We start from the raw sequence: 22,254 nt of genomic DNA, 5'->3' as shown, positions 1-22,254 counted from the left end.
GTCAAAGCCAAGAGAATTGAACAAGAGAGTAAGAAGTTTCAAGTGTTTTTCATTGATGAACTCTGCTGCAGATACAGGGGAAATAAATAGGAAAAGAATGAAAACTACTTAGTCCTATTCTGAAGGCCACAAACGGCACTTTATGAGTTAAAATAGCCAAGATTTTATGACACAATCACAACAGCAAATTGACTTTATTAAACCAACGTAAAAAATAATTACAGCAGAAAATAATTCCGACAACAGCAGAGATATAAGCTAGAGCAAAGACTTAGTCCAAGTACTTCTTATTCTTGATAGGCACCCTTGCAGATCTTCGTGGTCATCTATCAGTATGTCCCAACTTACCACACAAAAAGCAAGACACAAACAACCTCTCGTATCGGAAAGAACAAAGAAAGCCTCCCTACTTGCGCAAGTAACATCTTGCTGTCATATTCTAGAAGTTCTCTAATGAAGTTCCCAAGAGATTTTGCTACTGTCACCATCATAAAACCTTTGGGAAGGTCATGTACTTGTGCCCAAAAATCAAAAAACAGGAGAGGGACTAACTATAACATCCCTTCCCGGTCCACCCGTTAACCCAAATGAACCGAGCCGAAACGCTACAATCTGGTTGACTCTATGTCCTATCATGCTAATATCATAAAGTATACTGACTATTATATCATGATGATGTTGTTTACATTAATACTGTACTTCATATTTACAAGACATGATACTAGTTTTCAAACTGAAATGGGCCCAACTGTGTGCCCTGTACATGCCATGATAAGGATAAATAAAACCAAAATATCAAAATGAGTAGCTACCCTGAAGACTGAGTCTTCCAAAGATGAATTGCAGCAGTTGTAAGCTGACTCTCTACGGTCCAGTCCCAAAACCTACGAGTTAAACAAGTAACTCGCTGAGCAAATAAAGCTCAGTGGATAACTCACCTGATAAAGAAACAAGTAAGCACATACATATGTAGAAATAAACTTGTAAGCACATATGGATAACTAAACATGTAAGCACACATATCACGATACTTTCATTATACTTCGATTTTCGTTCTTGCTGTTTATTATGCTGTATGACTTATGCAATGTTTAGTCCATATAACTGTATGGCTCTATAAGGTTATAGTGAAACCAAAGTGATAAGAAGAACTGTATGAAACTGGATGAATACTGTATGACTGGGCTGCTATGGCCATTATATAATCATAGTCACTCAACGGCCTGTAGCCGGAGTACCAGACTGTATGGGGCGCAGATCTGCTATCCTATGTCACGACATAGCATTATCTACGTGGTTTCTACCTAACCTCAGTGGAGCATAATAGCGGTATGTCAATAGTATAACACAAAAGCATATTAACGTATTAAACCTTCACTCCAAAAAGCTTGAGCTCTTCTTAGCTTTCTTTTGCTGCTACCTTTGAGCTCACTTCACCTATAAATAAGAATTCTTATGAATACTCTAAAAATATCACTAAATGACTCAATTATGAAATTCAAGAAGGTTTACTTACTTGGATAGAATAGAGGTTGAATTGAATGCTTAACTACCCTTAAAAATTGATGGAGATACAGTTGAAGAAGATGGAGAAAGGAATTTGAGGAAAGGAGATGAAGGAGATGAAGATAACGATAAAGAAAGGAAAATGAAATGGTAAGCACGGGTAGGCTCTAAAATATCAATGATTTTGTGTGTAAAATTACCAAATGGTACCTCACTTGTCAAAAGGTTACAACTTAATACCCAAGCTTTATATTTTAGTGCAAGCAAGTCCTAATCCTTATACTTTGATCTTTTGTTTTATGTAAATAAATCCACTTCTTTATCATTAGTAGTATAACTCCCATCCTACCCACTCTGGACTCTAATGGCTCGAACCGGATTTCGGTTCAGCCCGATTCAACTCGACTCTATGCAATGACTCGACTCAGTAGAATGTCACACTAACATGGGGTCTTCATCACCCTTTAGGTGGTGTAAGATAGAAAATGTTTGTTGAAGAGCCACGGGGAGCCTGCTTGAACACGTTCAAAATCCACTTCATTGTAAAAATGAAACAGAAAATGTTTTGCTCCAAGGTTAGTAACAATAAAACACCCCAACAGATGCCATAAATCTGCAAAAGTGGTTACCATGGATAAAAAATTGATTGAGTTGAAGGTCAGAAACATTCCCACCATACAAAAATCTTGCTACGGTTCTACCATGCTTGAATCCTCTTGTATATTGTACCCTTCCTCCTTTGTCTCGTCAAGAGAAAGAGATTCCATGCTACACTCCATACTAACCCCAGCCAGAAAAAAATAAGAAGTGATTAATTAATAAGAAAATTTATAAAAAGAGAATGCTAAGATAGAAGAGTGTCACTTTAGTTTTTTAAAGTTTCTTTTTACTTCATGTTATATATGATTTATTTTTGAATTAGATTATGTATATATATGATTAAAATTAGAAACTCTTAATTCTTTTCAGATACTATATTATCAATTAATTATTGAAAATAAAAATTTTTAAAAAAAGATAAGAAGGAATTAGAAAGTGATTAATAAGTGATTAATAAAAAAATGTAAAAAAATGCTAAGTAGGAGGGTGATAACTCAGCTTTTGATTTTTTTTTTTTTTTTTTTTTTGCTTAGAATATGTATGGTTTTTTTATTAGTTATTTATTATCATATACTTGCACGGATATGATTTTTTTATGGATATATATATAATTAAAATTTTCAAATTTTAATTATTATCATTTATGTATATTATCTATTAGTTATTAATTAGGTAGCACAGACACGGACATGAGATATGAGACACAATACGGACACAGGATACAGTAATTTTTGAAAAAGTAAGATACCGACACACTACATTAAATAACTACAATTTATTAATAATCCAAGTAAACAATCATTTATAATAAGTAATAAACATAAAATGAAAATATTTAATTTTTTATGTTAATATAATTAATCAAGCTCTCAAAACTAACATCACCATTGAAATTATTGCATCTCTAAACTTATTTAGAGATAAATTGACAATTTAAGGTTCCGACAACTTTAAAAAGAGATCAAATTAATCCCATCGATAGTATACATTTTAATTTGTTCAATATAATATTGTTGACTCTTTTTTAATAACAGAATTTCGAATTATTGATTTCAAATCAACATTGAGAATTAATTCTTGAATTTAATAGTGATACATATGTAATAAATTAACAATTGTAAATAATAAGGCAAGAGTTTTTTATTTTTTGATGTATCTTTTAAATTTATATTAAGTATTAACAAATATATTTTTATGACAATAATATTTTTTGTTAAAAAATTTACCTAAGAGTCTAATAGAATTTTTATATGTGTCACTAAAGTGTCCAATAAATCCCCTCAAAATGTCTTAGATGTGTCCATAAAGTGTTTATAATTAATAAAATAAAATAAATAATAGGACACATTTTTTAAGTGTCTGACACGTGTTCGGGGTATCTAATGAGCGTTGGTGTCCAACATGGGTACATTAAACCTTTTAAAGTACCCGTGTATTAAAAAAAATAAGAAAATTTGTAAAAGAAGACTAAGAAGTGATTAATAAATAAGAAAAATAGAAAAATAGAAGGCTAAAAAGGAGAAAACTCTTGAATATTCACTTTATTCCAGCTTTTATATATATATATATATATATATATATATATATATACACTTATGTACATCCTTTTCCTTTTTTTTTTTCTCTATACGTATTGTTTTTTCCATTGTTCTTAAAACCAGACTGAATTGACTCATTCGATCGATTTAATCGAAGCCAGATTGTGATCCAGTTTGGATTGCATAAAAAAATTAGTAATTCTAACAACTGGCATAAACTAGTCAAAACTGGATGAAAACTGTTAGAAATCAGTGAAATGGACCGACTAAAAATTGATCAAATTCTGGGTTTTCTAAAAAATGTAGGCCTTTAGAATTTAGGCCTCTTAAAAATTGGGACACTCATCTTTTAATTTTTGGACCTCTTTATTTCTAAACAATTTTTTTAGAAACAATTAAATTGTCTTAAAGCCAAATGTGAAAAATAATATTATATTTTATAGTTATTAATTGATTTTTTTATATTAAATTTAGTCATATTTTATTCTTTTTATTTAAAATTATTTATTAATTTTATATTCTTTTATAAAAGCCAAATTTATGGCATTTTTTTATATCAAAATTTTTTTAGCCTATATTTTCAATTTTATGTAATAAATATATTTAAAAATATTATATATAAAAATTTGGCTGAACCATATTGAACCTGGTTGAACCCTCCGGTTCAATGAATCTTTACCTTCACTGATTCATTAATTGGTCTGGTTTTCAAAATACTGATTTTCTCAAAAAATATTTTTTTAAGAAAATGAAAAGTAGGTTGTTGCTTAAACAGGTATTTTTTTTTAAAAAAATTGAAATATTATGTATATGTATTTGAAAATTTATTTTTAAAAATATATCCAATCAAGTTATATAAACATGAAGAAAAAAGAATATATTTATTTCTTTTTTTTATCCCTCTCCTAAAATAAAATCTTTTTAACTTACAATTAAATAATGGAATAAAATATTTTAAAAATAAATTTAAAATTTTAAAATCTTCAAATGTTTTATTATCGCATATATTTATTTAAATGAAATAAATTTAAAAAGTTAAACTTCAAAAATGTGTAATTATCTATTGAAACTTCTTCCTAATCACATTCTTATCTTATCAAAATACCATGTCGTTAACCGTTTAGATTTTTTTTTTTTTAACAATATTTATATGACTTTTGAGATCATGGAAAAATTTATATAATATAATATGGATATAATATAATATAATATAATATAATATAATATGGATAGATATAGATATATATATATATATATTTTACCAAAATGAGAGGATTTTCATTTTAATTCCTAATATGAAATTTACAACTATATATGGATAATAATCCAAATCACCTTTGATCTACTTAGCATTTGTACTACACGTATTACATAACTATTTTGACTGGATCAAATCCCTTTATCCTCTCTCTCTTCTTCAACTTTCTCCATCTTTTATTCAGGAATTTATTTATTATAAAATAATAATAATAATAAAAAAAAATAAAAGATCTAAACATGATCATATAGATCTTGTTCATTTGATTAGGCTTTTAACGCTTTTAATTGTTTGTTCTTCTTGTTGGTTTAGGAGATTTGAATTTGAAGGTCCTTGTTTTACAGGAAAAATGTGAGTTATTCTTTGATCACCTCTATATTTCTTTCTTATATATTGATCACATGTTCATCAAGGAAATGGAAATGGAAATGTAATATAATTAATCATGTATTAGCAATAAATTTTCTTTTATTATATATATAAAAAAAAGCTAATTTTCTTTTCTATTTTCCTTAATTGAGCGGTTAAAATACTGAGGTTTAATTATTAGTTCATAGTTGGGAATTTGAATATGGATTCAATGAGAGGCCAAGGAGGCATTCAAATGCTGCTAACTGCAGAACAGGAAGCCCAACATATTGTTTCCTCTGCGAGAAATTGTAAGAAAAGAAATACATTTTTCTATTCTTTTGGAAATATATATTTATTTATTGTTCACTTTCCCTTGTTGAGCAATAAATGTTTTTTTTTTTTTTTTTTTTTTTTTTTTTTTTTTTTTTTTCTCTCTCTCTCTTGATCAGTGAAGTTGACAAGGCTAAAGCAAGCGAAAGATGAAGCTGACAAAGAAATTGAAGATTATCGTTCCAGAATGGACTCTCTCTATCAAAAGCAACTTTCTGAGGTATCAACGACTGTTGTCAGATGAAATATTCTATCGGCCTTCTGAATTTTCTTATATATATAAATTATATATTGATCCAATCATTAGTATTGTTGAGCATTTTATCTCATAATATAATATGAAAAAGATGAAGATTTCAAGAACTGAATAGATCATATTCATATATATCATTTTGTGTTTAATTAGAAGTTCCTAATGATTTAAAAGAAAAAGAACACAGTTTTTTATAGCTTGAATCATATTTTGTGTTACCGAATGTGTGTCTATGTATATATCATCATTAATAAATTAGTAATTGAGTATTTGTCTCATAATATAAATAAAATGAGAAATTAGTTAATAATTATTCCTGAGAAAGTGACTTTTCTAGCTTCAATCGCTATATTTAATATTTAATATTTGATTTATGAAATTCGTAGACAAGTGGGAGTTCAGGGTCCACTGTGAAAAGACTTGAAGAGGAAACTGACACAAAGATTAAGAAGTTAAGGAATTCAGCCTCAAAGGTGCAATCAGATATTGTTGGCATGATCATGAAATATGTCACAACTGTCTAGCCTAATGCATTATTCTTCAATAAGCTTTTTAGCAAGTTTTGGGTTGAGAAATTTTATTTCATCAAATATTGATTTGTTTTGGATACAATGGACATCCATTCTTCTCTTGGTTTGATATTTCAAATGTAATACTCAATCACAGAATTTCTTTTCTCCTTTTTAAGATGATTTTATTTTGAAATGATATAAATAATTTTCCCCACTCCTTAGCTTGGTGATAGATCATGATGCTGTGTTTGGAGCTGTTTTGTATGTAGCTCATTAGACCAATAACAAATGTTGAACAATATTATTAAAATTCTTTTTCTCTAACCAAAGTTACAAGGGAGGACAGGCAACGAGGTAATGAATTTTACATACCTCAGAAACTAAATAATAATTTACCATAGATATTGTCAAGTGAAACAACAAAAGTAGAACTATTTTTTATTATTCTATAAAAATGTCAATAATAGCTGGAAGGGTAAAAAAAATACCCTAAAGAAAGGGCTTGACCATTCATAGCATTGATCTGATTTTGGGTGGATACTTTGGACCTGTATAGCTTCCGGTCGCCATAATTGCTACTTTCTTTCACTACTATCCCTGTAAAGTCCACACAGCAAGGTGAAGTTCAAATAATGTATACTTAATGCATAAACATTTCTTTCACCATGATGTTTTCTTCAGAATCAAATGCAAGTACAATTGCTTAAAAAATCTTGGACAAAATATACTGCTTTATATAAAATATTTACAGTAAAGCCTGCAATTAACATCTATAGGCACATCTAACATGAGTTGGTGATAAAGATTGAGATCAAATTTTGAAAAGTTACAAGCTTTTGGGGATATAGAACACTTCAACCGTCATTTCTAAGCCTCGGCATGAAGATTGTCCATCAAAGCAAACCGGACAGTGTCTTTATCTGATCGCTTGAATTGCAGTTCAGGAAAAGGTCGACTCTGGGAATATGAACAATAAAAGATCAAGCCAGTAACAAGAAGTTCATGAAAGTTAGCACTTTGCCTTCTTGCTACTGCTAAGTACTCTGTGCAAATGGAAAGCTTCACCTTGATCTCCGTTCAAGGACCTTCTCTCCAAACAGCAAACAGTGAGCTGCCGGAGTAACCTCTCAAGATATGAGCGTAAACAGCCTTGGAAATCTTTCAGATTGGGATTTGTTGACAAGATCATTGCATTTACTGTGTCTGCCACAATCTCACGCTGTGACTCTTCCAGAAGGTAGCCAACAGAGGACTCTTGTGGTTTTTCATATGCCAGCAAAGCAACACAGTCCTATAGACAACATGTTAATTCTAGATTTAGGTTTAAACTTCAGTAACATGAGCAGGAAAACGAAGTACAATCTAATACTCTCAGTCAAAGAATTGGCAATTACATATTTACCCCAATCAGCAAAAGCAGCTGATTACATACTCACAAAGCAGCTATCCATTTGAGTCCATATTTTCTTTACATGATATTGAAAAATTCTGGTTGCCTTTAAGATTTCACCAGAGAAACAAATATTAAGCAGAAGCAAAGTGCTCTGCTCTGGAATTTGACCGCCATGATAAATTTCTGTTTGAACATTTCAAGAACAGTGCTATTCAAATCAGAAGAGCTAATAATTTCTTATAGCCCAATGGCCAATTTTACTCTAAAAAGGAGGCCACAAGTTCAAATTGAATCTCTCCCAATTATCAGAATGTGTATATAAATATATATTTTTGCCACCATAGTTGTTGCATAGTGCACCTCAAGTGCAAGGACCAAGAGGTTCAGACCCTGAGTGGCAAGCAATGTTATTTTGGCATGCCCCACTGCTACTTCATTTCATTAAAATAAAAAAGGAAAAAAAATAGAATTACAATTATCGGGATAAATAATGCCTCTAATTCTCCTCAATGTTTTTTAGGATGATTACCACATATGTATAGAACACAACTCTTCTTGTATCTATAAATACATATGGTAAATAAATCAATGTTAAATTACTAATTTCAATTGGTTAATTCACAGTTTGTTCTCTTAAATTATTAATTTCAATTGGTTAATTCACAGTTTGTTCTCTCTTACTTTTTGTTCATGGTCTGCTAAATTTCTAAGCATCATCCTCCGACGAGCAATCAAGAAACCTTAGAAACACATTCTTCAATTCCAATTGCTTTCCAACTCACCTTTTCTACTTTATTAATTTTAAAGATATTCCAATTACTAACATATTTTGATGCTAGAACTTTTTGAAGTGTATGATGTAATTACAAAGAACACTAGTCTTATGTAGGGTCTTTTACATTTTGCATCTCAAGTCACTCAGGCACACACATTAAGCCGTTAACAACTTTGTTTGGCACAAAAGATGTAATATCATTTGATAACTGAGCTTTTCATTACCTGAACAAGATCATCAAACCCAGGCAACTCAAAGAACTTCGCCAATTCAATCCGTCCATATTTCACTGCTTCCTCTAGTGCTCCAACCTATACATTGTTATTGAGTTGCATATGAATAACACTGTCAAACTTCGCACATAAAAAAAGCATCATTGGCGACTTGGATTCAGATTAATAGTTTGCAAGGAAAAATACACTCGTAAGGCATATGAGAGCCATCAAGTAATTACATTAGGAAAAAGTAGCAATCTAGTGTTATAATATCACTAACAGAATGTGAAAGCATCTGTACATATATAGCATAATGCTATGGTATAATTTTCATATATGCTACAGTAAGCTTTCAGCAAAACAACATATATATGTCCATAGTTATTATTGCCAGTCAAAGATGAAGGATCCCATTCCAAAAAGTACAAAACTATATAAAGCAAAATGAGAGAGAACATATACCCGAACCAATTCAATAAATTTTTGACAGTGTAGCAGAAAACAAGTGGCAGATCTTTCATCCTGCATAAAGCAAAACTGAGTCTCACAGCTCAAACAAAACCAAATATTGATAGTAGCAGAGGCAGAAGTGCAGAGCATGGGTTACAATTTCAAGGCAGCACTAAAAACAAGTGCAAGTATAATTACATACAAGAATTCACAAATTCTTAACTTCAACACTTGCTTGCTAGGTACCATATCCAATAGAGAAAAGAAATTATGGGAAAAACACTTCAAAATTTAGCAAAGAAAGCATCAAATAAGAGTAAAATTCACCGCAATGTAACAATGGCTTTTTCCCCTGCAAATTATATCGTATATGATACTAAGTCTCTTTACCTTTCAATTTTGATTTAAGAAATTCAAAATTTGCTCTGGAGGGCCAACCAATACCAGTTCATAAAATAATTTTACATACCACTACTTAAAGAACCTCTGCCTCTGTATAGTAAAACAGATAATTATGTAAAATCTAAATAAAAATTGCTTTTACCTGAATGATCTGGGGATACCAATCACGAAGTTTGCTGATTGCAGCGTCAATGTCACCATTCTTGATTAACTTTATAAACAGATAAACTGTGTCAGCAAAACCAAATCTTGCATTTGAAAGTAGGAGGGAGGAAAGAAAAAGTTTCTTAAGTAAAATTCTAAAAGCCACAACATAGAGTTCAGAGACTGAGGAATATCCTCAATGATGGGATAAAGAACATGACCATGAAAGTAGAAATAATTTATGAAGGAATTATGGTCAAACATAATTTAAGAAACAGATTTCATTTTTCTCAAATTAAAACTTTCATGCATAGGCAACATAAACTACTAATTCAAATAGAAACACCCGTAGTCGAACAAGTTCATACCTGTCGAAGAGTCCGTCTTTGGTTTAATGCATACGTGTATATCATGTCCTGCTCACTAGAGCCATTCTCTTGAGCTATATAAATAGGAGGAACTGTACTTTTACTAGCCAAGTCAAATGAATTGAGAGTCTCCTCATAACCGTAATGCAACAGGTAGGAGCGAACAAGTCTGATCATAAAACGGAAATGAATAACAAACTAAAGAAATAAGAGCAGTATGGAAAAGCAAAAACGACAATTTGAGCCTCTCAATAAATGGCTATCAAGATGAAGAAATTATTTGCAGATATACATTATGACTGACATGCTGATGCAAAAGATGAGTCAAGGAGGCTCAACTCAAAATTCACTAAATAATAACTATATGCTAAATAAACATTAACCTGCTTATAATCACTAAAAAATAACTATATGGTAATTAAACATTAACCTGCTTATAACACCATATGCCATTAAAATGAATTAGCAAAAAAATCTCAACTGAATACACTGTATATAGAACAGATCCTGACTTTTCTGAAGAACAATTACAGAATACCAAAATGATTAACAGTTAGAGATAACACCGCTTATACATTTAATATAAAATTTGGTCTTCCTAGGTCAGAAAAAACAAGTTATTCTTGTTACAATTACTTAAGAGTACACTATTTTTCTGGCAAGTATTTTTCTGCCTTACTTCCAGACCCCTGACAGTCCATGCTCAGAAAGTCCTGAGGATGATTATTAAAGAAGAGAGAGATGTACCCTCTTCCAAACCCATGCACTTAACTACGTTGCACGGAAACGGAAATGTGAAAGCATGGAAACGTGGAGGAAATGCATAAATACAAAAAATGCAGGGTTATTATTTATAAATATAAAAAATAAATTATTGTAAACCATTAAAGATATTCAACAAGTTAAATCCAATCAATATTTAAACATATTCAGAAAAAAAACTCATCTACAAGTCCCATACTCATAAAAGCACTTGCTTTACGGATTTGTATTTATTTATGTATTTATTTTAATTAGAAAAACGAGTTTCCAAGAGTTTTCAGCATATGGAAACGCATTTCCCAGAGCGGAAACATGTTTTCAAATTACTTAATTTATGGAAACGGCTCCGAAACGTTTCCAAGGAGTTTCCAGAAGTTCCCATGGAGGAAACATTTCCAAAACATGGAAACAGCAGCCAAAGAAAGTTTCCATGCAACATAGCACTTAACATTGTGGCTTTCTAGCTTAAGAGCTTCTTTGAAAGCAATTGCAACTTCACTAAAACCAGTGCTATATTCCCTCATCCCACAATATCTGATCCCAATACCACTGCAGCCCATTCCATCCCATGTTTGTATCACCCAAACCAAAACCCAACGATAATTCATAGATAAACTTATGGAAATAAAAATTTTAAAACTGAAAGATCAAGACAGAAAGAAAAGCTCAGTGGATGTGAGATAAACAAAGAGACATTAATTGCCTCGATACAAAAATAATTAAAATGTAATTTCTAGTATGTTCTGTTGAGAAAATAATAGGACAGAAAACATTCAAGGAACACAGCAAAAACAGGTTCCTGAACCTGAATAAAGCAGAGAACAATCACAAATACATCTCACATACACAGCACAAATTCTGTGATTGAACCTTCAGAGAGAAGTTATGAACATTCACAAAGACAGTAAAGAAGTTATGGAATATGAACCTTCAAAAGCTGTAACTTTCATTGATTACTTTAGTTCTTGTACAGAGAACTACAATATATGAAGTACAACAAAAATCACAGCCATACCTTAACCATGCTCGACTTCTACCCATAACTAAGCATCCTTAGTTAAACACTCAAGCTAAATCCATACGGCTATCTAATCGCACTAACTTTACCTACTGGACAGCAGTTTACAATAGAAAAGATAGGACTAACTTTCCCTCCAAAATTCAAACTAACTTACAGTATCTCAACAAAAAATCTCATCACTCCTACAATTTCTTCCAAAGTACACATCCATCACTAAAAATAAAACGGTGAAATTATGATGTTAGAAAGAGAATCAAGTTTTTTATGAACTTACCCGTAACTGACATTCGGTGGCAATGATATCTTCTCAATTGTCATTTGTTGCTTCATCCTTTCTTGGGCTTCATATTCCTAATGAAACAATTATATGAAAAGGAGGCAATAATTTCAACTCAAGCAAATGAGCCAAGTTTTTCTTTTTTTAAAAAAAAAAATTACCATAAAAAAATAAGAAAATATAAATGTTTAATATGTGGATTTAGATCCTTAAAATTCTTGATTATTAACAGTATATGTCATTTCAGCAACACCACATGGACTGTTACTCAATTCCAGCAAGACTAAACAATAAGATATGAAACATCAATTGCCTCACAAAGCACAAGTTCATCTAAAATGATTATTATAAACTGTAAAGTGCCAGGTAAAATGATATCCAGAAGCAAGTAATAGTGATGAATAAATAGAAATGTGTACTCTAAGTCACTAATATGGAACAATCATATGAAGCACCATCTAAGTGCAAGATCTTGCTGGCCAGCATAAGGGAATACTTTTGAGTTCTCGTGTGCAGGGGGAGGTGGGGTATTGGTGCTGCCTGCCAGTTTGACAGGTTTCGAATTTCTACCCTCTTGCACTATAAGGCATGGAATTGACCACTTGGTTACTTGCTCAATTCTTAGAGGGAAGATATTTCAGTTTATTGACTCTCATATAAACACAAAAATGGATTTCCTAAGATTCAGAATGATCTCAAGTGACATGATGCAGCATGAAAAAAAAATTGCTTAACAAGAACAAAAGAATATATTTGCAGAAGAAGAAAGATGAGGATATCTTGCCTTAAGATCAAAAGCAAATTGTTTCTGTCCAAAGTTGACTTCAATCCTACCAAATTGAACTCAAATATTCAGAAACCAAAATATTTACCAACATAAATAATCAGCATGATTTGCAAATCAGAGGAAACAAGTAGAGAATGGAAAGAAACTGACTTGTAGCCTTTATCACCACGTTAATATAAATAACTGAAAACATAGAAACTAAACATTTTCAATCATAAAGTTCTTGTACTGAGAAATCAACCAAATATTGTAATCTGGTTTAGTTGTCAACAATTTAGCTACCTAAATGCAAGATCTTGGGAGATAAACAAATCAAGAAACCTCAAAAACACATTCTTCATCTCCAGTTGTTTCTCAACTCAAATTCTTTACAGTTGATTTTACAGAAAATTCCAATTTAGTAGAATATAAGATGATAGGTTTAAAAGATAATTTCCATTTTTGTTTGGATTTCAAAATTATGACGCTAGAATTTTGTTTGTTTTATGTTATGATTATAACTACTTGTCCTATGTAGGATTGTGTCTTCTTACACTAGTGCATGTGTCTCCTGTTGCTCAGGCAAGTGCTTGCACCTTGCACCAAGGCTCTACGACCCCTTTGCACCTTGTGCGTTTAATAACTATGGCATTGGATTTAAAATTCAATCCAGTCCCAAAAAGTCTATAATGGACAATGCATACATGTGCATGAACACACAAAAAGAAAAAATTAAAAGAAATGGAATTGAAATCAAAACAAGGACCTCACAAATATGTAACACAATATGGTTGAAAATACAGGCAAAACCTGTTTGTGCATGCCACATGAAAATGAATTGAAATACCATAGGATGCAAAATCAGACAGTAAAGCATGTCATCCTTAGAATATGAATCCAAGTGAGATTCAAATTTGTTTTTAAAAACCATATAGTGCCTTTGTTTCTGCCTAACAAGTTATAAACATAATACTTCAACTGGCAGAAAATCAATATTAAAATTCCAGTTCCCAAAATTATCCTATAAATAGCCACATCAAATACCATACAGAAGTTAAAAATTATGGTTATGGCACAAATAATTGCACATAATACTTTGATGTGCTGAAGTATCAATTCAAGTGTATTCAAACACAGTTTAATCTTATTTTTCTAAATCCATTTTAGCTTGGTTTTGTTTAATTAAGTAATCAACAAAACATAGTAACAATACAATTCAAAGAGGGATTTATTTCCCTAAAAATCTTAGCATCAAAATCATTATCACCATAGACCTAGCTTTCCAAAGTAAAAAATAAAAAATAAAAACTTCTGTGGTGGCCAGATAAGCATCATATAATGCTTGTGGCACAAGTCAAATGAATTAGCATTCAGGCAAAAGATGACTCAATAGTCAATATATGAATCCATATAATCGATTTGATGATCACCACTAATCAAAAATTACATAGAAGGCAATGCCAAAACTGCAATATCTAAATCTTGCACAAGAAACAGCGCACAAGCTGTCCCAAAAAAATAGCTAAATTGCATAGATATTTAAGAGGAGAATGCATACTCTTCATTCTGGCTGTGAACTGCAACTGTAGGGAACAAGGGACCTTTCATATCCTTGTACACTGACCCAACTATCGCTCCATTTTTACTGCAAAATAAGAACACATGTAAATAAGGATCTTGTGAGTTTACAATGTTACAATTTAGACATGCAACAATACTTTTAATCCAATAAAAAAAATATTACAGACCAAAGTGGGCACTCTCTTACGTGAAAAAGAATTCCTGTGCAGCATAGTTAATACCAGCACCAACAGTATCCTTTGCTGTAAAAGTTGGGCCAAAAGGCTCCCCCTTTCCTTGTCCACGATACAGATGTCCATCATCTCCATGATATCCACAAGTGTTTGCTTCCCATCTGCCACAGGAGATGACAAAGAAAAAAGTCAGTAAAGAATTGCGCTGCCATATATCTATTACTAACAACAAGTAACAAGGTATTGAAACTCAAAACTTATATATACTGTGAAAAGAAAAAATTACCGTTCAATTGCCAATCAAGGACCCTTTTTATCCTAATGTTTTAAGAATCTCTTATGAAAATGATCATCATATAATCCATCAATTGCTGAATATCTAAATCTTCCCCCGATCGATAGAACATCCAAAAAGGGGACATTTGACATTTTTTGCCAACTCAGTGAAACATGCCTATTCTTGGAACTTTACGCATGAAAAGTCCACCTAAAGCATTAGACATTAGATCTGTGAATTTCTTTTTAAACTCACTTTGACTTTTGCAGCATACTAATCACACTAAATTGTTTCCTCAAAATTTAAAGTCGAGAAGTTAAGAATATAAGTATCCAAAAAATTAATAAATAAAAGTCCTTGAAAACTGAAAGGGGCCAATCATCACCCTAAGCCTTTTTGTTGCCTAACCACTCCAATTTGGACCTTCAACCTTTCAACAATAGGGTAAAGCCCTCAAATTAGTGATAATTAAATATACTATTATGATAATATTCTTTTATGCTTTCCTTCTGTAATATGTTGCATATCTACATCACAAAAATGTCATCTAGTTCATAGATCTCTGGGCTTGAAGAATGTTTTTTTTCTCTCTTTGGTTTTACTTATTCTATTGGATATTCTAACTTTATCTTATGTAATTTTACTTACTGGATGGTATTCTCCATGTCAACAAAATACCATAAATTGCACTCATTCAAAATGGCTACATCTCCATCCTAGTCACTTCAACTATTTGGAGCACCAGCAGAGACAATTGGTTCTACTTTGCTAGATCTTCAGAAACTATAAGGAATAGACTAGTTTAGAAGGAATGGGCAAAGAGGAAGAAGACATGGAGAGCCTCAACAAGAAAGAAGGGAAAGAAGATCTTTTTCCTGAAGATGATAGGCATTATTATTATTGGATTCTCCAGAAATTGCTTGAGAATAAAATCTAGGCTTTTATTGACCTTTTGTATTCATTATTGAACTGTACTCAGTTGTGGTTTCTTTTTTTACTCCTATATGCAGGCAACTACTATTGGAGATTTGAACTAATGTTCGTAGACAACAATCATTTATCTTCTTTGAAGTGTTGGTATTTCCCTATGAATTCTCAGATATTTTGGAATTATATAATAAATTGAAAGTGTTATATTTATTCGAGTGTTTTAAGAACATAATTTATAAACGCACCTCAAATCTCTGAATCTGAGCACCGTTATTCTTGACAACTATGCATGAATGTGCCTACCACTTTTAAAAAACTGTTCTTTACCCAAATTCAACAAAAGGGTGTGGGTTCCTTTTCATTTTTTACTAATAAAGTTCACAGAAACATTCCAGCACATTTAAGCACCAAAAACTTAAAACCAATGTATAACAATGGATTTGAAGACGATAATTTATCAGTTATCTGCTTTTTAACATTTTTTCCACACTCACCCAGTTTCTTTACTCTTTTTTCCAACTATAATTGACATTATAGCTCTTCACTTATTGTTTCATTTCTATACAATTACTCTGCAACCACACAGCCACAATCAAATTCATCACACCAACTCACTGAGCACAACCTTCAAGGAAAGACAAAATCTAGCAACCAAATGCACCTACATTGGCCTCAAGGCTCTTTCATTTCTATCATATCCTCATATAAATACCTCATCAAATAAAATTCCAAGCGAAATTTCCATATTCAACAAAAATCCAAAAGCATAAAGAAAAAAAGAACATACCCGGGCTGTCTTCTCATCTTAAAACTCTCATTAGTGAATCCAATAGCAATCTGTCCTTTAGCCCCAGCATTCTTAACATATATCTCGAAGTAATAAACAAGCCGCTTAACAGGAGCAGGCCTATTAGCTTGAACGGCGCCAACATCATGGCCATGAAGGTTAACGCTTGTGTACTTAACAGAAAGTTTATCTGTTGACATCAGAAGAAACCCTCCGGAGCTGTTGATCGTGTTAAGCTCAGTAGGCTCATCTTCCCGGTCATCCTCCTCCATCATCGTCGATGCAGAAGCAGGAGCCCCAGGCTCCTGCAAGCACTGGCGCGCGAGGTTCAGAAAGTAGGAGCCGGGATCTTGGTGATTATTGGAATGAGCAGTGGTGGTGCTGCCATTAGAGATGGTGGTAGTTGTGGTGGTTGTGTTGTTTGCCGAGCTCATTTTGAGAATTCTAGGGTTATTGATGGATCATTTAACCGGAAAATTGCGGCGGATTACAAAGAGAGAGAGAGAGAGAGAGAGAGGAATTTTGCGTTGGCTTGAAGAAATGAAAGAGAGAAGGGAAAACTGAGGAAAGAAGTATCTTTCTGTGAGCTAATTTCAGGTTGCAGGTTTTGATTCTCTGCTGCTAACTGGGATGAGGTCGGGGCCAGTTTCCGACGTGGTCGAATCAGGTAGTTTTAGTTTAATTTTCGACGGTTATGATTCCTCAGCTTAAAAAATTTATATTTTGGGGTGACTTGTTTTTCTTAAAAAAATTTTTTAAGTACCAAAATGAATTTTTGTTTTTTTTTTTTTGAGTATCGAGGGAGGTGATTCAAAATCTTTTTTATAAGTCCTATATATACTTACCACTAGAGTATATTTTAGTGTGTAAGTATGAAATGAATTTCAAACTTATTAACAAAACAAAAAATGAATATGAAACTATTTCAATTCATCCAAATTAGGCTTAAAAAAATTTTTTTGATTCACCTCTAAATTTTTAGTTTTTGTAATTAAATATTAGTTGTAATTTTTTATTATATCATCTAGATATTTATAATATTTAGACGTAATTTTATATTGAAATTGATTTGAATTTTGGCTAATTAAATATATAATTTCATACTATGTATATATTTTAATTCAATTTATAAATCACTTTTTATCCAATTTAAAAAGTAATTATATTTATCTATTGTAATTCTAAACTTAATGGAAGGGAAAAAAAAAATAGAAGAACCAAATATGAAAGATACTCTATCACTTCTTTTACTTTCGAGGAAATTTCTATTTTGGATGTTTATTTTATATAGAGAATTTTACTCTACGTGAAAATTTTGGAAAGGATGCCAAAAGAAAAAGTCTAAAATGCCCTTCAATAACCTCTATTACTGTCTTTATTTCAGTTCAATTAACAAGAATGGTCGCAAACAAAATGTGGGTTGGACAATTAATGATTTTATGTTTCCAAAGCATGAATAATTGCTACGTTTATGAGCAGCTCAGTAGAAATATACTCAATTTACAAATTTGAGCACAATAAGAGTATTACACTGTCAGGTACCCTAATATGACCACGCATTTTAAATTTTGCACCCTACTAATAAAAAAAAAAAAGTCATTATGTTGATATTACACCTCATTAATCTAGGCACAAATTTAAAATTTATCAAACAAATTGAATTGAAATTCTTTCGTGGACTATGTGTATACGCGTTATATAGAAGTGTGCTCAGCTTTACACATGTGGATATGAATATGACTATTTTTCTTGGAAAGTTTTCATAATATGGTCACGATTTGTATTGTTGTATCCTACCTTTAAGAATTGCTTTTAAATTGACACTGCACCTGAATAATATTAGCACAAATTTTCGTCATAGCGAACAAACTCAATGCCTTTCTTTCTAGACTTAGTTTATGAAGAAGATGAGTTCGTCATGCTGACAACTTTTTGCTTACTATTGCCTTATTTTTAAAAACGATGTAAATTTATTGAATTTGAAGTTAAGGAGACTTTTGGAATCCTCAAAGATTTTAACTAATAAATGCACTTTTGAAATATTCTAGTAATGAGTTGGCTTCCTCTCTATTCATTATATATTTAAAGTTGATTAAGGGCATTATAGCTAGAAAATTGATAGATTGATGTTTAATTACTTTCTTAATCCTAGAACTTTTTCTGTTTTCTCTAAAGTAAGAGAATAGTGGAAGTATTTTTTAATAATCTGACAATTATTTATAAATATATATTAATTAATTATTGTATAATAAGCAATTTTTTTTAAAAAATAAAATAATTAACTAAAAAATAGAAAGTAAAATGTTAAGAAAGGAGAGTACCAAGTCAATATTTTAAGGAGGGTGTCCATTCTAAACTTGCCATCTCCAGTACTGTCCTCCCACTTGGTAAGTTTGAATCCCACCTTAAATCTTCTAAACTCTTTTTCTTTAATTAATTTGGCAGTTTAAGTTAAAAATTGCAATACCCCAAAAGTTAAGTTTTAAAATTACGATATTGATTGGCTTAGGAATTGATGGTATTTCACTAAATTGATACCAAATTAGATTTTATAATTGAATTTGAAGCATTTTAATATTTGGATTATGTAAAATAGCTAAGCTTAGATTTTCTAGCCACCGTAAGTGGTGGTTTTGCAATGGTGGTTTCCAACGAGCGAAACCCTTACACTCAAAATGATGCATTTTTCTTGTAGATTATGAATATGTGATTAATTTTGCAATTTAGCACCATTTGATAGTCGTATTAACGAATTATAGTTATAGGTAACTAAGCTTTGAAGCCAAAAACTGACATAAATTAGTATTAAAATGGTTATTCGATGCTAAAAATGTATGACTAGTTAGTTTATAAGGTAGTTAATGATTAGAACCAATTAGAATTACTCTCTTTGTCGCAAAATATAAGTCGTTTAAGGTTGTTGCACAATGATTAAGGAAGCAATTAATTATCTTAAATTACAACAAACTCAAAATAATTTGACCAAATTATTCTTCATCTTAAATCCAATAGTTATTTGTCAAAGTATATATTGTAACTAATCTAAATAAGTGTAACATTGGAAAAATATTGTTTATTACTCCTTAAAATATTTAAAACGACTTATATTTTGGAACAAAATAATCACCTTAAAATGACTTATATTTTGGGACAAAAGAAGTATTGGTTAATGAAAAAGTTAAAAAAAAAGTGAAAATCTTATCTATTAAATCAAAGGTTTAGCTATTTAATGCAAATTTTATTGATTAATTATAGTTTAATGATTAAAAAATCATTGGATATTTACTTGATAAACTTGAGTGAAAGGTTGCCTAATTGCCAAGTTTAGGGTTGATCAAATGATCTGATTTGTTGGATATCCATTTACTTGCGTATTGGATATAGAGCATTTACTTGCATATTGGATATGGAGGTTGTAAATAAAATTTGATGTGCAATCAAATCGGTTACAGATATAGCGCAATTTTGAACGTTTACTTTTATATCTAAATAAAATAATAGACTAATAAACTTTTTTTTTTTTTTGAGTATTAAGGAAGGGGGATTTGAAACCGATCTATTGTTGGATCGTATATGCACTTACCACTAGGCTATGCCTTAGTGTGCATAAACGAATAAGTTTTTATGAATAAAATAAAATGCATTAGTGCATCATGCCAAACTTCATGCCTTATAGGAATTTATATATAAAAGGTAGGATCTTTGTGTATTAGCAATGGAAGAAATCAGTCATAATGGTTAAAAAAACATGAGGTTTTGGTTGAATATTTTGGGTTAGTTCTCAAGACAATTTATGACTATCAATTTTCAAGTCATGTAAGTGCTTGACTAACAATTTTCAAATCTTTAATCAAGTGCTTGATGGAAAATGAAGTCCAGGTCTGCTAAAATCTATAAACACATTTTTATATTTTTATATGAATCCAACTAAAAACCATGAAGAAATTGATCTCAACAATTAAGACAGGAGGAGGAACCACTTAAGCACTCCCTTCTGCCAAAATTGTTTAGTTTTACCTATGGATTCTCTTATAATCTTTAAAACATTATTAAACTTGAATCTACATTTCTCTTTATGAATTTTCTAAAAATTTCAAATGTAGGTCATAAGAAAATATTCATTTCTAAGAATTCATTAAGGACATTACTACCAAACTTAGACCACATATCAAACATCATTTTCGAGGGGATTTATCAATCAAAAGCAAGAAACTCACATGGCAATATCTCCCATATGGTTCGGCAATCATGGGTTCTCCACCAAGGAGATGATTTCTCCTTATATCAAGCATACTACAAGAGTATAAAAGCCTCCATTAACATGCTTAAGCATTCAATTCACCCAAATTCAATCAATTAAAACAAAATTCCCAATTTTTACCAAGGCCCCTAGAAAATCAAAAATAAGAAATTGAAAGATGAGAATGAGAAATTGAGAATTAACCATTGAAAGCAAGTTTAAAGAATTTAAAATTAACAATCAAACTTTTGGTTTCCCTTTGTCAACTTTAGATGGCTCTCAACCTATAACAAAGAGAATAGCTAAAAAAACACAAAAATCCAACTAAGAAGGCATAGAAAATATGCTATGAGATGAGAAAAATAAGAACCCCCAACTACAAATCCCATCGGAGTCATTCATAGGATATTTAATTTCAACATATATAGCTAGATTCTTGGGAAATTTACATTAAACATCTCATATTTGAGAGTTTACAAATGGTCATTAGACATTACTAACACCAATTGCATGCAAAAATCATGTTTAAAAACTCATTGAAACTCACAAATCCCAAATGGGTCTTAAAATCACATAAACTCCTACATAGAAATAAAACTCATAGTCACCATACATAATCCATATATTATCACAAAATCTCATAATAATATACATATCGTTCTCATACACCAAGTACCAAGATTATACATCTTCTGTGATGAATTCTCAAGAAAATTATTCATTACACAAACCAAAGTCACATTTTAAGGTTTATTTTTCTAGAAATCACATTTATATGACAAACACATTACTTGGTGATTCTATCTCTTCTCTTAATCGAAGAAGTTTAGGATTCATACTTTAAATCAAATTTATAGCTTTCAAATATGAAATCCTGGTTTACGATCCAACCAATCTTTCTTTTTACATTCAAATCAATAATAACCTTAGTTTACTATTTAGAAACATGATTAAACTTGAATTATACATTACACTTTATGAATTTCCCAAAATCTCAAATTTAGGTTATAGGAAACTATTCATTTCTAAGGATTCATTAAGGACATTACTATCAAACTTAAACCACGTATCAAACATCATTTTAGAAGGGAATTTATTAATCAAAAGCAAGAAAATCACATGGCAATATCTCCCCTATGGTTCGACCAACATAGATTCTTCACAAAGGAGATGATTTCTCCTTATATCGAGAATAATACAATAATATATTATTAAAAGCTAGTTTAAACGCTATGTAATCTAACATTAGCTATTTAAAAAGTTATTGTCAAACATAGCCTATGTGTTTTTAGAAACCAAGCCATTTGAACCAATGAACCGACTCAAACAACGTATCTTATTTTGC

General features: G+C 31.0%; 2 protein-coding genes across 3 annotated transcripts; one reads left to right on the top strand and one right to left on the bottom strand.

Annotated features, from left to right (window-relative positions):
• Window positions 1-5,094: 5,094 nt before the first annotated feature.
• Window positions 5,095-6,562, top strand: LOC105629777 (V-type proton ATPase subunit G1). 2 transcript variants are annotated; one of them, XM_020677653.3, is made up of 4 exons: window positions 5,095-5,253; window positions 5,453-5,561; window positions 5,703-5,803; window positions 6,223-6,562. In XM_020677653.3, the coding sequence occupies exons 2-4, from the start codon at window positions 5,474-5,476 to the stop codon at window positions 6,358-6,360; spliced, it is 327 nt and encodes a 108-aa protein (XP_020533312.1). In that variant the 5' UTR covers window positions 5,095-5,253; window positions 5,453-5,473; the 3' UTR covers window positions 6,361-6,562. The 2 variants fall into 2 exon arrangements, with proteins under 2 accessions (XP_020533312.1, XP_012066808.1); XM_012211418.4 differs by having other exon boundaries at window positions 5,100-5,253; window positions 5,460-5,561.
• Window positions 6,563-7,019: 457 nt separating this feature from the next.
• On the bottom strand, window positions 7,020-17,240 carry RANBPM (SPla/RYanodine receptor (SPRY) domain-containing protein). Its single transcript, XM_012211419.3, has 10 exons — window positions 16,670-17,240; window positions 14,690-14,836; window positions 14,480-14,566; window positions 12,940-12,985; window positions 12,153-12,229; window positions 10,096-10,264; window positions 9,726-9,794; window positions 9,194-9,253; window positions 8,741-8,827; window positions 7,020-7,639 (listed from the first exon to the last, which is right to left on the bottom strand). The coding sequence occupies exons 1-10, from the start codon at window positions 17,101-17,103 to the stop codon at window positions 7,358-7,360; spliced, it is 1,458 nt and encodes a 485-aa protein (XP_012066809.1). The 5' UTR covers window positions 17,104-17,240; the 3' UTR covers window positions 7,020-7,357.
• Window positions 17,241-22,254: the final 5,014 nt, after the last annotated feature.

The sequence above is a fragment of the Jatropha curcas genome, chromosome 9, assembly GCF_041381405.1.
Source record: "Jatropha curcas cultivar XTBG-Jc1 chromosome 9, XTBG_Jcur_1.0, whole genome shotgun sequence".
Lineage (NCBI taxonomy): Eukaryota > Viridiplantae > Streptophyta > Magnoliopsida > Malpighiales > Euphorbiaceae > Jatropha > Jatropha curcas.
This window is presented reverse-complemented; position numbering and strand designations above follow the sequence as displayed.